The sequence below is a fragment of the Bos indicus x Bos taurus genome, chromosome 8 (assembly GCF_003369695.1).
Source record: "Bos indicus x Bos taurus breed Angus x Brahman F1 hybrid chromosome 8, Bos_hybrid_MaternalHap_v2.0, whole genome shotgun sequence".
Classification (NCBI taxonomy): Eukaryota; Metazoa; Chordata; class Mammalia; order Artiodactyla; family Bovidae; genus Bos; species Bos indicus x Bos taurus.
Genome location: NC_040083.1, coordinates 17,183,402 through 17,201,942, shown reverse-complemented (window position 1 = coordinate 17,201,942; position 18,541 = coordinate 17,183,402). Strand labels below are relative to the sequence as shown.

Sequence of the window (18,541 nt, the reverse complement as noted above, 5' to 3'; positions counted from 1 at the left end):
CAAATCCTTTACCTTACAGTATCTAAATTTAGGTATCCATAAATGTTTATTGAATTGGGCGATGTTATAACAGAAGTAAATAAAATAGGGAATAGTGGTATCAATGAGGTGATAATCAATTCTACAGTAAGGGGAATGAGGAAAAAAAGTGAGGCAAGCATAAATAGGTTAAGAAAGGCCTCATCAATCTGGAGATGTCTGAGCTTAAAGAGAGCCTGGTGGCTCAGTGGTAAATAATCTGCCTGCAATGCAGGAGATGCGGGTTTGATCCCAGGGTCAGCAAGATTCCCTGGAGAAGAAAATGGCAACCCACTCCAGTATTCTTACCTGGGAAATCTTATGGACAGAGGAGCCTGGCAGCCTAGTCAATGAGGTCACAAAAGAGTCAGACACAAGTTAGCAACTAAACAACAATCTTAAAGAACAAGTAGTTTGACCTAAATAAGAGCATACCATGGGTGTGAACAAGCATAAATCTCAGATTTGAACAAACTTCAAGACAGATATTAAAACTTCTAGTCACAGTGATAGATTTCCAGTCCTACTGTGAGATATGCAGGAACTAAACACATGACACAGCAACAGAGTTCTGGCTTTCAAAAGGTGACTTCTCTAAGACTACAGTACAGTAAGTTTGACTTCAATTCCCAGTAAATCTATAGATTAAGAGATTTATGAACTATGAAAAAGGTAGTGCTAATTAGTTTAGACAGACCAGGTAGCATCTGATCAGGGATCTAAATGCTCTGTGGAGACTGACATGGTTCTCTTGGGGAGGAGCACACAGTTATAAGAAATAGCAAAAGCAAGTCCTTGACTTAAGAGTGCTTAGAGTGGAGGGGAAAATCAAGATGAAGGAAGAGAGGGAGTTAGGGGGAAGGTGACAGGTCACATCACGTGGCACTGTCCCTACCACACCATACCATATGGTACCAGCCACCAGAGAGAAGGAAGGAATTGAGATTTTATTTTGAGATGGAAAGATTTTGGAAGACTTTGAGAAGAAGAGTGACATGACCATTCTTACAGTTTAAAACAATCATGCAGACTGCTGTGTGGAAAAAAAGACTATAGGAATGCATAGACAGCAAGAGAGGGATCAGGATACTCTAAGAATCAGCACCAGAATAATGGCTAAGAAGAGGTGTTTGGATTGGCTGGATTCTGAATATTCTGAAAGCAAAGTTGACAGGTTTTGCTGATAGAAAAAAAAGGACTCATCAAGAATGAGTTCAGGATTTTCCTAGTGGTCCAGGGTTTAGAACTCTGAGCTATATTAAAAAAAGAACTCTGAGCTTCCACCGCAGGGGACATGGGTTCTATTCCTGGTTGGGAAAAGAAGATCCCTCAGGCCATTTGGTGCAGCCACAAAAAAATATGAGTTCAACGTTTGTGTTTTGTTTGTTTGCTGCTCTGCAAGCAAACAAGGGGTGGAGGGCAAGGTAAGGATCTAGAATTTATTATGGGACATATTAATGTTTAAGATGCATATTCAACATCGAGTAAGTAAGCTGGATATACAAATGTTGGAAAGAGTTCTGAACTGAAGAAATAAATTCGTAGATGCCAGTACTAAAACTATGTAAGATCACTAGCTGGGACTGTAGAAAAAAGTACCAAGACACTCAGCCTTCAGAAGTCAAGTAGAGGGGAGTATAATGCCAAGGTGACTAAGAACAAAGACAGTGTCAGGGAACGAGAAATAATCAAAGGTGTCACACACGGCTGGTAGGTCAAGATGAGGACCCTGCAGTGACCAGAGAAATAGCTGCTGGCAAGGATTCACTAGAGAGTAGGACCCTGATGAAGAGAGTTAACAACTACAAGTCCCAGAAGGGAATGTGGCCACTATACAAATAGAGGGGCTGGTTCCAGCAACATAAAGAGTTCAAGCACTTTAATGGGAAGAAAGGGGAATACGTAAGTTCAAGTACAAACAGATATGCAAATTTAATTTACACATCTGTTTTCCTTGACTAGTTAAGTTCTTGTGAAGCCAGGCCACACTGTATTCATCTTTCTATCCCTGGTTCCCAGCACAAAACAACAATTTGTTTGTAGAAAGAAGGGATCGGCCTTAAAATTTGAAGACATGCCATTCAGGGAAATACTGAATTCACTGTCTATAACCCAAAGGACACAGAAGGACCAAGTGGATAGAAGTTACATAAAGGCAGACTATGATCCGACACAGTGACACTTTTACCCATTAGAGACAGCCAGGATGATACTAAGGGGATGCAGCAGAAAACATTAATGACATTAATAATGGTAGAAATTTTATAACAGTAGCTGATATTTATGGAACAGTTACTTTGTACAAAGCATTTCATTTCTCTAAAGCACTTCACAAGTATTAGTCCATTTCATCCTTATGCCAACGTAGTGGAACAGGCATTCATTTATTATCTGCATTTCACCAATGAGGAAACTGAGGAAAAGAGAATTGAAGTAACTTGCCCCAGTTTATACAACTTAAATGGCAGAACCAACATTCAAACCCAAGTACATTTTGAAAATCTATGCATTTAAACCTTTCGTACTGCCTCTCAGATCTTAACAAAATCAGAATGACCACAAAACCTTCACAGATTAGAATGCTGGTTCAGACAAACATATCTTCTAGATCCCTTAAACCCACCTAAATAAATATAATATGAGGGAGACAAAGGCCCAAAAAGTATTTATTAAATGTGGATAGAAATTCAGAGGATAAAAAAACAAGCCATAGACTGTGAGAAAATATTTACAAAACACATTTGATAAAAGACTGGTATCCAAAATATATAAAGAACTCTTAAAACTCAACTATCAAAAAACAAAGGACCAAATTTTTGAATGGACAAAAGATGTGAAGAGACAAGTTACCAAAGAAGAGATACAGATGGCCAAGAAGCACATGAAAAGACGCTCAACATCACAGACCATTACAGTGGGCACTGCAAAGTAAAACTAGACACCCATCAGAAAGGCCAAAATCCAAAACAACGCTGCTGCTGCTGCTGCTGCTAAGTCACTTCAGTCGTGCCTGACTCTGTGCGACCCCATAGACGGCAGCCCACCAGGCTCCGCCGTCCCTGGGATTCTCCAGGCAAGAACACTGGAGTGGGCTGCCATTTCCTTCTCCAATGCATGAAAGTGGAAAGTGAAAGTGAAGTCACTCAGACGCAACCCCATGGACTGCAGCCCACCAGGCTCCTCCGTCCATGGGATTTTCCAGGCAAGAGCACTGGAGTGGGTATCCAAAACACTGGCAGGCACCAAGTGCCAGCAACGATGTGAAACATCGGGAACTCTCATTCATGGGAATGTGAAATGGTACAGAGCTTTGAAAGACAGTGTGGCTGTTTCTTACAAGACTAAATATGGCATTGACCCAGAGTTGAATACTTATGTCCACACAAAAACCTGCATACAAATGAATGTAACAGCGTTAGTCACAACTGCCAAATTTGGAAGCAAGATGTCCTTCAGTAGGTGAAAGGATAAGCAAACTGCAGTACATTCATACAATGGAAGATTATTCAGCAGTAAAAGAAATGTTATCAAATCATAAAAAGACACAGAAGAATCTCAAATGTGTACTGCTAAGTGAAAAAAGCCAATCTGCAAAAACTACGTATTATATGAGCTCAGCTGAATGACATTACAGAAAAGACAAAACTACAGAGACAGTAAAAAGGTGGGTGGTTGCCAGGAGTCTAGGGGGAGAGAGAAAAAAGGAATGAACAGGTAAAACTATACTGTATGATACTATCATGGTGGATACCTTATTGTAAGTTACCAAAACTCACAACAGGTACAGCACAAAGAATGAACCCTAATGTAAACTATGGACTTTAGTTAGTGATAATGTATTAATATTGTGCATCAAGTGTAACAAATTTATCACACTAATGCAAGATAATATGGGAAACTGGAAGAACTGGTAAGTGGGTATACAGGAGCTCTGTAGTTTCCACTCAATTTTTTTAAATAAATCTAAAGATATTCAAAAAAATTTTTAAGTATTACCTTTCAAAAACAAAGTTTGTTAACTACAAGCTTATTATGTATCAACTATATGACACAGCAACCAAAACCGCCAATTACATCACAGGCTAAGGATGCTAGGTACATAAAAAGTTCAGGGCCTGCTGACAAGCCTAGTATTTACTATCTTCCCTTTGGGAGGACAGCTTTTATATAAGGAGTTACTTTTTCCAATGAACTGGATGAGAACATAATGATTGAAAAGCACAGAGGATCCAAAGGGGATTCAAACATCTGAGGAGGTTTGGCGTATGTGAACTCCAAAGCAGCTGGAGAGACATACTTCCTCACAGGGTGTCTGGGATACTATCAAACGCATCACAAGATATAATGCTTAAAATGAGATATAATGCTTTACAATTTAAAGAAACATGGAAACAAACATTTCTCTCAAAATACTGAATCCAAGTCTTCATAATTTCATTCTCAGTAAAACACACACAGAGCATGACACATCCCCAAACCTTCTCAGTTTACTTTAAAAAAAAGAAAAGAAACACAGAAAAGTCTCATATTTAAATTCAACAGGGGGCCTTCACAAGGTACAGGAAGAGTATGGGCTACTTTGCCATATAAAATGTAATTTTCACCCTTTCATTTAACTACTACTCACAGAAAGAGACAAATTAAAAAGCAGGGAGGATCATGTTTGGTGTCACTGCTGGTAATAACTTGTGAAAAAGCTCAAAGGAACGAGAAAAGAGATGTAAATTCTTAAGCCACACTGATGGTTATACCACAATCTCTTCTTACTTCACCAATCACTGAATTGGATATCATTTCCCCAGAACAATTTTGTTTTAAATCTTTAAAGAAGTTAACTCGTGTTGAGAAGCCACACTCTGTGAATATGTATTTGTTAGAGCCAGTCAAGGGGATAATCAAGGGCTAGGAGGAAAGGAATTAGACTCCAACTTTGAAAACAAACCAGCAGTCCAAGTGTACACATGCTTTCTGCTTTCAACTCCCCAACAGGCTTGGAACACTTTCTTTTCAGTCTCCCCTCAGCTCTCTAACAGGCCTGCCTGCAACTGTGGTCTTCAAATGAAGAGGGTGTGCAGAGTTCATTTGCCAAACCAGGGATCTCTTCACATAAAGCTTCTGGCCTACAAATGCTACTTAACTGACTGATGATCTCCATTCTCTCTTCCTTTACTAAGCAATGAAGTCTGATGACACTTTTCTCATTGTCTTTTCAGTTTTTTATAACTTGTACTTATTCCTCCATGGTTGTGAAGTTCTTTTCAGCTAAAATCAACCCCTTTGTTAAGTGCAAATTCATTTCTTCATTCTTTTTTATTCTAGTTCCCCTCCGTAACTACCTTCGCTTACACTAGAGCAGTATTACCTCAGAACAACAATAACAACAAAAGCAGTAAGAACAAAAATTAGCTGAGTTTTTCTATTTACTCTCACCTTAAGGATTCAAATAGTCTCATACAGTTTTTTTGTTTAGTATCTTTGCTAAACAATGGAAAAATCTCATATCACATTTAATTTTTTAGAATAAATGAACACTTATGGTCACCATCAATCCTTAATAACAGTCTGAAAGAGTTATCTCTCAACTTCATTGTTTACATAAACCTATCAGTGAAAACATTTTTAAGTACCTGTCCCACTACAGACACACAAAATTTATTTTTACTTATAAATTAATACATAATTAACATGAACTATTATAATTACTATATTTAACTGAAAAATTTTAAAGGAAGAAATTTAAATATATTCATAAAAATACATAAAAACTACATAATAGTTTTAATGTATTTATTCACTTTAAAATTTCGAGTATTTTCATTTTATATTCTCAGGGAGTGTGTATAATTATACTTTGTTGACCAGCAGTCTGAAAGGCTGAAAGTATCTAAATTTCATCACATGGGTTAACCACTGCGAACAATTTTTCCCTATTAAATTCTACTTTTCAAATTCCTGAAGCTCTCAACAAGGTAAATTCTTAAAGCTATCATTCACTAACTCCTGAATTAGAAGGCCAAAATAATTGCGTGAGGCAACTACATTAATTTTAAAAAAAAGGGACAAGACTTGCGTCTAATCATAATAAAAGTCTGTGTGCATTTTTGTGTGTGTTTGCATGTCTTTCTCTAATAGATAAGAGTAATAATTTCATTAATAAGAGTAATAATTTCATTCTCAGTAAAACACCCACAGAGCATGACACATCCCAAAACCTTCTCAGTTTACTTTAAAAAAAAGAAAAGAAATACAGAAAAGTCTCATATTTAAATTCAACAGTGGGCCTTCAAAAGGTACAGGAAGAGTATGGGCTAATTGTAATGGAGAGAGAGAGACGATTGTATATCTCATTATTCTTATATTAAACAATTTAATAAAACAGTTATTAACCCTCTTCACAAGTGCCAACACTGCACTAGGCACTGGTCTTTAGAAAATCTGATGGAAAGGAACTTCAAGATTAAGGTCAAACATCCAAATGTTTAAACACTACTTGAATCTTCTCTGCAGCAGCACCACCAAGTGGCCATTTGTGTAACTTGTGTGAAAACACCTTCAGCAATATGGATGTATCAGAAAGCAGAATGCATTTTCTGATACATCTGACTATTTGAAATAAACAAATTGAACCAACCGTATCTAATAACAACCTTATCTACTAGCCCTACTTTTATTCTCTATTAGAACAAACCTAATCAGTCTTCTACATAGCAGCCTTTCCAATATTTTAAAGGAACTACTATAAATCTCAATTCTTCTCTTCATCCTAAATATACAATTTTAACTTAGCTATTTAATCACGTAGAGTTAAAAAAAAATTCTTATAAACAACTCCCAAGAAGGAACACAAACATAAGAGCTTAATTCTTGAAGTTACAAAGGAGAATAATTTGCAAAATTACACATACTCCAGTTATAAACTTTAAAGCAACAATTTAAATTGCTTTAATATTACTGAATATCTTAAAATTTATTTATTTATAGATAAATATATGAGAGTTCATTAATATTAGCAAGGATTTGTTTTATATTTTAAAAATATTTTCAATGTATTAAATAACTTTGACACAGAAACAGAGAACAGACTCGTGGACACAGCAGGAAAAGGTGAGGATGGGGTGATTAGAGAGAGCAGCACTGAACCATACACATTGCCATATGTAAAACACACAGCTAGTGGGGAGCTCAACCTGGTGCTCTGTGACAACCTGGGGTGGGGCGGCGGCGGGGGGAGAGGGGAGCAGGGTGTGGGTCGGAGGTTCAGGAGTCAAGAGCGAGGGGATATATGTATACTTGTGCCTGATTCATGCTGTTATATGGCAGAAACCAACACAACACTGTAAAGCAATTATCCCCCAATTTTAAAAAGGCAAAAAAAGAAACTGTAAAGCACATAAACTGAAAAATAAATATCTTTTGACAAATACCAGTTGCATTTTTTTAACTGTAGCACAAATGACCAATTTAGAAAATTTATATAAACCATTCTTCTACCCTTTTGCTAAAAATGATTTACAACACTAATCCTAATGCTATTTTACTACAGTATCAATCAACTGGATTATATTTACATTTAAATGTTTTCTCAGTGAGGGCAGAAGTTAGTGTAGAGTCTGATACTTATCTTCAGCACAGCCAGTTTCATAAATGAATTTCCTATCAACAAGATAAATAATACCAGTACTAGACAAAGAAATGCCAATTTCAATTTACCTAATTCATAGTTACTGTTTCTCAATATTGACTATTTCAGAAGCTGAAAAAACTGAAAAGATAATTTAAATAACTTGCCAATATCATATACTATTAATAGGGCATAATAATAAGATTTATTTTATCCTGAAAGAGCAAAGAGAAAATTCAACGCTGCTTTATATTTTGGTCTACTGAACAGTTACTTTAATACTAAGTAAGCTTCAGTGAATTTTCTTAAATGGTCAAGCCATTAAATAAAATGACAATGCATTCACAAGGAGAAATATGTTCTGTTTTTATTAACCAACTGTGAGCAAAAATAGGAAGTTAGAGATAACAATAAATCAATTTTTTAAATCTGCATATTAAAAATAGACAGTATTAGTCCATTTAGAAAAAAGGCAATCTTTACTGAGCCTACCAGCATTTCTGTTTCCTGGGGTACCTCAACTTCTTGGGTAACTCCCTGCAAGTTACTTACCCTCTGGTTCGGATTTCAGTTTTACTAACATTCGTCTGTAAGGTGTTACACATAACTGAATCTTCTAAATAATTTCTAATATACAACATAATGCAACAAAATTTAAAATTTTAACCATTTCATAGGCATTTGTCTAAACGACTTACTTTCCTGTTTTCCAAAAGGAGCTGAGAAGTAACCATTTCCTCTACATTCAGTCACAGGATGCACACGAACAGTACTGCACATGGTACTGCTGTGCTTGGATCTCCTGTATCCTCACTCCTGCCGGCTGTCACTTACTGATGACTGTGTTCCTGACGTTTCTGATGCTGAAGTGAGAACCTAAGAGTGTCTATCAAGGCTCCTGAGCATTAAAAACTGGGCTTTGTGGTATCCGGCTACTGAGTTATTTTTCTCTCCTTCTTTGCCTCCATCGCTAATTTTCAAATGACTGAAGTTACCATTAAAAAAAAAAGAGTCACAGCAAAATAGGCTGTTAGCACCAAGAAGGAAATTCTGAAGAGAGCTCCAAGTGCTGGAACAAGGGAGCAGAAAAACCCTTAGAGCATGGCACTAGCTAATTTGTACAATGGGGTCTCCATTCCTTTTTCCCTGGGAATGAGAATCAACCTGCCCATTCTGAACTTTTCCATCCCTTATATGGCATTCTTCTCTACACAGATAATCTAGTAACAGTCTCTACACAACCTGCTGATTAAATGCAAAAACAGAAACAAAGGTAGAAACAACAGCAGTGTTGTCAAAACACATAAGGTACAAGAGTTAAATGATTATGACTACATTATATGAAAATAATGTATGCTTAGCATGTATTTATACATGACAAATATAAAACTATGAATCTGAGTTAATGCCTGTGGGAATGCTAAAAAGAAGCAAGAATATACTGAGAAGAAATAAGAATACAAAGATATAATTTTGTCTGGCTATTGAAGAAGTTAACACAACAGGACTTCTGAAAAGCACTGGAATTCTCAAAATCATCAGAAATATATATAAATGCCAGAGAACATAAGTTAGAATTATAGAAAACTTAGATTTTGTTCTCTCTACATACAAACTGCAAGAATCACATAATTAACCAACTTGTTTTCCCCTTTCTTAATTAAGTGTTGGTAATACAGGCCATAGCTTAAAAGAAGAAATTCTGCCTGAATAAACTGATGACCTGCATCTCTCTCTACCAAGGAAGTTCTAATGACTCAAAGTTTTAGAGAAACTATTCTAAGCCATCAAAGATTAGCTGCCTATGAAATAAACAAGATAACCCTTTTGGCCGCAACAGACTCTCATGGCTCTGAAGTAATTTTATCAGGAAAATGGAAAAATATATGAGGCAGTCTTTGAGGAACTAATAAAAACTTATTTTTACATTCAATTTTCTCTACCAGGCATGAGGAAAAAGCAAACAAACAAAAAGACATCTAATAGATTAGCCCTACTAAGCTACCTACTGAGTTATTTATTTGTTGAATAAATAATAACAAATACCATTTTACTTGGGTTACAAAAGTTACTGATTTGTAGAAAACAATACATAAGGAAGAAAGTAAACAACAACAAAACATCAAGCAAAAAAAAAAAGAGAGAGAAAAATAATCCTATAAAATTTTTTTCCTCCACATAAAACCCACAGTTATCCAGTCAATATATCTACAGTATCCTGCAGCTAAGAGTATATAATAGATGATTGAATTAAAACTTTTCAAAATGATACCTTGGTGGTGGCGTTTGTAACCATATATTACTAAGCAGAACTACTCCAATACCTGAAGGAGTCATGAAATAAAGGATGTATTCCTGACTCTTGACCTCAGACCAAATAAATTATTTTCTTTCCCTATTTATAAAACGAGGGAAAACTCGAAGACTATGAAAATTTATTATTGGTAAAATGCTTATAATTTTCAGGCAAATGTTTCAGAAAAAGTCAAGTATGTGATCCATACCTTGTTTTAATTCCAAACCTTCAGGTTGCTTGTTCTCTCTCAGAGATGAAGTAGAATCTACACAGCTGTCTTGTCTGAGGAATGAAAGTAAACAAGAACAAGTTTTTAAACAATATTCAAGGTCCTAGAATTAAGTTATACACTTGAAAAGACACAATGAATCCTTCTCAGTCCCCAGGGTACCATTCAGTACACTCTGGAGACAGAAACATGTATACAAGTGTCAGAAGTAGCAGCTACAAACTACTAGAATTTAAGTAGTACACTTCTTTGTAAAATCAAAGAGCAAACGGGGAAAGAATACCAAGGTAATTTTTTCTCCTTTCCAATACTCTGCAGGGTAGCTAATGGGAGAAATCCTAACTCACAGAAGAATCCAGTAATTTTTCAAGTTCAACTGTTAAATTTAATGGGCACTTTGGCATTCAAATCATTTTACAGTCATCTAATTTCATACCTCAAATGTTTTGATGTTTACAGATGTGGGAAATACATATTTTATTTATAATATACATATATAATCAAAGTAAATAGATTACGTTTAAGATGCCACTAAAAGTTCTTGATCCACTATGTTCTGCAAAAGAGCTCAACTATTTCTTTTTCTTAGAGAGCACTGTGCCATCTTTATACTGATGTTACAAATACTTTTCAGAAAGTCAAGAAATTAACTATTATGAATACTCAAAATGACTATTTTCTTTAAAATATGTGTCTATCACCTTCTGAGAATTTTTATACACACTCTAAGACTAACAAACTAAAAACATCTAGGAAAGTTACCTATTCACAAAACTTTATATTCACTTAATAATAAATTCCTCAAATAACTGAAGGATAAAGATGAAATTATTTCTTTGAGAAGTTTACGATTTTCTTTCCAGCCAACACATTTGGCTCTTTTAAGTTTGTTTTGTATTGAAATTTTACTAATACAAGTACAAACTCAAATAGAGATTATAAAAATATTTTAATTTGGTGTTAATTGTGACATGTTAGAGATTTAATATTGAGATATCTCAATTTTTTTTAATTTCTTTTAGTCTAATGTCAATTTTATTCTTTCACCAGAATGACTAGCAGATCCCAAAGAGATCAACAAGACTCCCTGGCAGTTTAGCGACAGATTAAATGCCAATACACTACATTAAAAGCTTTGCAAAAATAAAGTTAAAATATGCCACCTTAAGTCTTATGTCAAATTAAATTTCATCTACTGGTGAAGAAAGCCGAGCACCGAAGAACTGATGCTTTTGAACTGTGGTGTTGGAGAAGACTCTTGAGAGTCCCTTGGACTGCAAGGAGATCCAACCAGTCCATTCTGAAGGAGATCAGCCCTAGGATTTCTTTGGAAGGAATGATGCTAAAGCTGAAATCCAGTACTTTGGCCACCTCATGCGAAGAGTTGACTCATTGGAAAAGACTGATGCTGGGAGGGATTGGGGGCAGGAGGAAAAGGTGATGACAGATGATGAGATGGCTGGATGGCATCACTGACTCGATGGATGTGAGCTTGAGTGAACTCTGGGAGTTGGTGATGGACAGGGAGGCCTGGCCTGCTGTGATTCATGGGGTCGCAAAGAGTCGGACACGACTGAGTGACTGGATTGAACTGAACTGGGAACCTTATTTCTAAATATATTCCTTTAGAGAAAACGTTTGTTTGCTCTTAAACTTGAATGGCATTTATTTCTCTTCTAAACACATACACCTAATTTTTTTAAAATGACTTTAACAAAAACATAAAGTAACATCACCATTAAAAGGATCTTAGGTAAACACAAGACCTTAATAGACAGAACATGACTCACGTAGCTAGAGGAGCTACCCCAGGCCCAAGGTCAGGGGCGGCGGCCGAGAGGAGCTACCACACGCCTGAGGTCAGGGGTGGCGGCCGAGAGGAGCAACCCCAAGTCCAAGACGTGGCGGCTGCGCAGGCGCTGGAGGGCCAAGAGAAGCTACTCCACGTTCAAGGTCAGGAGGGGCAGCCAGTGAGGAGATATCCCTCATCCAAGGATAGGAGCAGCGGCTGCGCTTTGCTGGAGCAGCCGTGAAGAGATATCCCATGTCCAAGGTAAGAGAAACCCAAGTAAGACGGTAGGTGTTGCAAGAGGGCATCAGAGGGCAGACACACTGAAACCATACTCACAGAAAACTAGCCAATCTGATCACGCTGACCACAGCCTTGTCTAACTCAATGAAACTAAGCCATGCCGTATGGGGCCACTCAAGATGGGCGGGTCATGGTGGAGAGGTCTGACAGAATGTGGTCCACTGGAGAAGGGAATGGCAAACCACTTCAGTATTCTTGCCTTGAGAACCCCATGAACAGTATGAAAAGGCAAAATGATAGGATACTGAAAGAGGAACTCCCCAGGTCAGTAGGTGCCCGATGTGCTACTTGAGATCATTGGAGAAATAACTCCAGAAAGAATGAAGGGATGGAGCCAAAGCAAAAACTATACCCAGTTGTGGATGTGACTGGTGATAGAAGCAAGTCCGATGCTGTGAGCAATATTGCATAGGGACCTGGAATGTTAGATCCATGAATCAAGGCAAATTGGAAGCGGTCAAAATTACAGCTGAGAATATATAATCTGTATCATGAGGAATCATCAGACAAAGCCAAAGTGGGAATGAGTACTATTCTATTAAAAGTGGGGAGGGAAGTTAAAGTCAATGTTATAAAATACAAAGTTGGCTGTGGAAACATTCCAGGTTAAAGGAAGCTAAAGAGTAGTGACAATTAAATGTTACAACTGATGTGAGGCTCCTCAACTAAAGTGGAAAAACATTATAAAGCATATTATTGAGTCAAGAGACAAATGGAAATACTGATGGCAGATTCAACAAAACTATTTTATCAATGTTAAATTTACTAAAGCTGAATTTACTAAAGTTAACAATGTATTGTGGTTATATGAAAAAGAATATCACTATTCTTAGGAAAAAATGCAATGTAGTACTTAGAGGTAAAATGTTATGATGTATGTTACTCAGCTTTAAATGTTTCAGAAGGAAATACACAAGTATATAAACAGAGTATGTGCAATGGGATAAAATATTAATAACAGATAAATCTAGGTAAAGCATACATGTATACTTCTTATATTATTATTCCTGAAACATTTTAATAACTCTTAAGTTTTTCCAAGTAACAATTAATAAAGCAATGAAATTATTTTATGAATTATTTTAATTTCATTTTTTATTTTCTCTGTGAAAGCTCCTTGAATCACCTCCAGATAAAACTAGAACCCTCTATAAAGACTATCTGCTGTCATAAACAATTTCTTTTACTGCCTGAAGTGAACTTTTATAATGTTCTTTTTTTCTTGAGTTGGATTTGATCTGGCTGTTGAAGAAAAGTCACCAAAAAAAACACAAAACTGCAGACAGTAGAGGCAGCACACCGCCTTGTGGCTGAAAAATGAAAAGCTAGAGGCTTTTACATCAGTATCACCCGAAGCTGAAAACAATTCCAGACACAGATTTACAACTAAAACTCCCATATACATTCAGAGTTCTGTAATACAATTTAACGATTTTCACTAAAGAATATAAAAGGCAAGATAGAAACAAAATAGGAAATGTCTTAAAGTATAAGAAAATTTTGTGTTCATACATCTTATTTCCAGCTTTAGGAAAATAAAAAATGTCACCCCCAGATGATAAAACATATAAGTATCAGAGGTAGGAAAACTAGAGGAATTCCAATGTATATTTAAATGATATTTAAATATTTCTATCAAACACTTTAAAACCATGTCAGAATTTTCTAACAACTGGAGAGAGAAGAGGTAAAGGAGGGAGGGAAGGAACACATGGTTGGCGTGAGTTTAAGAATCTCACAATGCTTCTTGTACTCTTTTCCATAAAGAAAAAAGAAAGGAAGTTTTAATTCTCCCACTTCTCTTCTACCATCTGCAGTGCTCCTTAAAACAGCTTAATTTACAGTCTTGGCTCTGAATTATAAGGGAGCCCTATGTCTATACTTGGGATTTAAGTTCTCAAACCAACATCAGTCCACCTTTCTTTCTTTTACCTCCGATACAGTTCTAGGCAGGATTCTTTCTTGTAACTCGAATGAGTTTGCTTTTAAATCAGAGTAATACACTGGGGAGATCTGCACAACTTAACCAAAAAGAACCACACGTGTGAATTACTAAGGTTTATATTTCTAAAAGAAAAAAAATCAATTTCCTGTCCAAAAGAAAAATATTGGGAAGAGACCTCAACAGAAGGATAAACAAAGAGAATTGGATCAGGATTCTTCCCGTTCTGGCAAAAATCAACTATCAATCAGGCAAACTAGCCTAGCAATAGGTATAACCCTTGGTTCTTTCCACTCTCCTAGGAGTAAAATATAGAGGCTGAAAGAAGCCAGTCTACCAACTTATGAGTTCTGTACTATTAAAAATGAGACACAGGCAGAAACTAGAGTATCCAAAACAATTTTGAAAAAGAGTAACAAAGTTTAAGGATGCACACTATCACATTCAAGACTAAAAGGCTACAGTAACTAGGACAGTAATGGTATTAGAGAAAGGATAAACACCTAGATTAACAAAACAGAAGAGAGTCCAGAAACAGACCTAACACATATATATATGGTCAATAGTTGAAAATAACATAAATGTATACCATAGCTCTAAGTCAGAAGTCTGGGCGGGGTCTCACTGCACTAAAATCAAAGTCCCTACAAACTGCCTTCCTTTCTGGAGGCTCTAGGGGAGAATTCATTCCCTGCTCATTTGGGCTGTCAGTTCCCTGATATGCTAGGACCTAAGTCCCTGCTGCCTTGCTGGTTGCCAGCTCCCTGTCAAGGTCCTCTCATGGCACATCTCTTTGACCTACTCTTCTTTCCCTTTAAATTATTCAATGTGAAGAGAACTGAGATAATCTGCATAATTCAGAATAATCTCCCCACCTCAAAAGTCCTTAACCTTAACCAAATCTGCAAAATCCCTTTTGTCAGTATACAAAAGTAAGACATTCTCAGGTTCTAGAGACCACAGAGTCATTTTTCTGTCTACTATATATATGGCCTCAGCTGGAGAAAGGATAACAAACTATCGTACATCCACACAGTGGAATACCAACTACTCATCCAGGAAAAGGAAGGGACTACTGATACACACAGCAACATAAACAGATCTCAGTTGCATTATGCTGAGTAAAAGAAGCCAGGCTCAAAAGGCTATATACTGTACTGATCTATATGACATTCTGGAAAAAGAAATAGTATAAGGACAAAAATCAGATCAGTGGTTGTCAAGGGCTGGAGACAGGAGAACGAGTGGACTATGAAGAGCCATGGGAGAAATTCTGAGTGTGATGGAAGGGGTCTTATTGTGGCTGCGATGGTAGATAAATGTCCAAACTCACATAACTATATAATCTTTTATAAAAATGAATTTTGTTCTAAATTAACTTTTAATATTTTTCAAATTGGGGTACTGCCAAGTCTTAGAACAAGTTCACAAAAATGAAATCACATAGTGCTCAAATGTAACCCTCGAACACCATGGAATGCAGCTAAACTATTTTTCTCAAAGGGCTTTTTCCAAATAGCAAATTAATCCATACCTCTAACGTTTCCCTCAGCAAGCTCATTACTCAAGATAGCAAAATTCAACCCTTGTTGCCATGTCCATTCCCCAAATAATGTAATTCTAAAAATCAGTTACCATATTCCAGTTTCTCTGATCCATGATTCTTTAAGAATTTGTTCTATAAATTGCCTCTCTACAATTATAAGTTTTTGTAAATAAGGCAATTCTCTAAGTGGGGGGCTCTATTCTATACAAAAGTGACTAAAGGAAACAGAGGTTCTCCTCTTTCTTCTATCCCTATACACCTGCTTTCAAGCCTTTCCAGTTTTAAGTTGAATGAGATCACTTTGTAAGTGCTTTATTTAAAGGGGTACAAGTAGGATATGCAAACATTCTACTAACGTTAAACTTGGAGTCCTATCCAAGTTTTAAGTTGCAATATTGTCAATGATTAGTGGCATTTTCTGTGAAGGTTTTCTGAAAAATTTATCCTATTATTTTGATAGCCTGCCTAAGGATCACAGCCTAATAGCAACTTAAAAGGACATAAGGACATAATTAGGGTACAGGTAATCAATGCTCTTTAGAATACATACTGAGTTTAAAATAACTGAGCATAATGATGGGTGTAAAGAAAACAAAAACCTGAACTGTACAAATAAATAAATAAATAACTGAGCATAGAGTAATGGCAATCTAACAAATTGATTATATTTGTGGGTAAAAAAAAAATCCTTCTATGCTTTAAAATATGTATACAATAGTTTCTCTTAAACTATTTTTTTTAATAAATGAAAAAGTTAGAAACTTGTTAAGTAATAAATTGTTTTTTAAAAAGGCAGTAACAGTAAAAAATAATAATTAAAAATAACGATGAGTTATTTTGCTTCCTTTAGGGTTTCATAAAAAGAATTTGGGGAAGGGAATCCCCAATACTCATCAATGTAAAGCGGAATTTTAAGAATAGTGATTGTTACAAATTCAAAGTTAAAATTCTAGAGCAAATACAGCAACATTTTTCACTGCTTCTCAACAAGTACTATTCTAAGCACTTTACAATTTTTTTCTGATTTAATCATCATCACAATCGTATGAGTAGGTACTGATGTTACTTCTATATGTCCAAACAAAGTAATTCAGGCCCAGAAAGGTTAAGTAACTTGCCAAAAGTCAGAGATACAGTAAGCTGTGGAGGTCTGCTGTTAAAAATGCAGGTTTAGTTTAACTCGAGAACCTTCATTTTTTACATTTATGCAGACTTTCTCCTACGTAAAGATATAGTTCTCCAAGTGGTAATACTAAAAATTTTAAGTAGTCATTATCTATATCTCAAAGTACCAAGTCAGTTTTCATTCAAAATTTGACCCCAAGCCTCACAGGAAAATACTTATTTCTACTGGCAAAACTAAGATATGCTATTAAACCAAGACGGAATTATTATTTTACAGTGGAAATTCTCAATGAAAAGACAGACAAGAGCAATAACAACTGGTAACCAAGAATAAATCCCTAATGAATCAAAGATTTCAATATTTTAAAAAACCATAAAGTACCAGAAGAAAGTATGAAAAATACTCTTTATAATTTCAGAACGGAGAAGGCCTTTTCTAAATATAAAACCCGAAAACCATAAAAGCTTGATAAAATCAGACTATATAAACCTGAAATACTTATACATGTGCAAAAACAAATAAATAAAAGCTATAATCAAAGTAAAGCAACAGCAAAAAAAAAAAAAAAAAAAATTGCAACCCATATCACAAACAATGGACTATTAAAAAAGACCAAAACCCTCTACCCACATACACACAAAAGGTAAAAAAAATGACAAAGAGCTCGGAGGAAAAGGAAGTTCAAACAGCTCTGTAACATACAGAAAGACAGTCAATTTCACTCACAGTAAGAGATAGCTTCGTTGGTAAAGAATCAGCCTGCAATGCAGGAGACCTGGGTTCAATTCCGGGGTCAGGAAGATCCCCTGGAGAAGGGACAGGCTACCCACTCCAGTATTCTTGGACTTCCCTTGTGGCTCAGCTGGTAAAGAATCTGCCCACAATGTGGGACACTGGAGTTCGATCCCTGGGTTGGGAAAAGCCCCTGGAGAAGGGAAAGGTTACCCACTCCAGTATTTTGGCCTGGAGAATTCCATGGACTGTATAGTCCATGGGGTCATTAAGAGTCGGACACAACTGAGTGACTTTCACTTCACTTCTCACTTCACTTTATGAGATTATAGATTAAAATTCCCAGTGCAGAGTTGGTGGTATATTGGTGAGAATTTTACCTAACAGATGAACAACCATCAAAATGTCAGATAATATCGTATTAGCTAAAGTATATGAAAACATATACTCCACATTTGTAGGGACAGGTAGAAATCAGTTTAAACTCTGTGAAAGTCAATTATGGCAGTTACCTCTTAAAGTTTCAAATGCCCAAACATCTAATCCAACAATTAATTTACAGGTATTTATATAATCACTGAAAAACATGATTACTTACGTACAGATATATTCATACCATATGAAGTAACAAAAGACAGTAAACACTTAAATGTCCACTGACAAACTTTTGCTATATCCAACAATGGAATAGTACACAGATACATGTGTGTATACATGTATATATGTATATACGTGTATGTATACATACACACAAACACACACATACATACAGGAAGCCTTATATGCACTAAGTAAAACAAAATCCAAGAAAAGGCATACTATTAAATAGAAAAGATTTAATGGAAAAAGGTACAGAGCAATTTGCACAGTATGCTACAATTTATGTGAGAAGAAAAAATATATATACACTTATACATTTGTAAATGTACAGAACATCTT

General features: G+C 35.9%; 1 protein-coding gene across 2 annotated transcripts in view; it reads right to left on the bottom strand.

Moving 5' to 3' along the window:
- Window positions 1–18,541, bottom strand: part of CAAP1 (caspase activity and apoptosis inhibitor 1) — a 71,746-nt gene that overhangs the window by 34,464 nt on the left and 18,741 nt on the right. For both annotated transcript variants that reach the window (XM_027549098.1, XM_027549099.1), the window contains exon 5: window positions 10,144–10,217. In XM_027549098.1, the coding sequence (XP_027404899.1) occupies window positions 10,144–10,217 (74 nt within the window). The remainder of the gene's footprint in view (window positions 1–10,143; window positions 10,218–18,541) is intronic.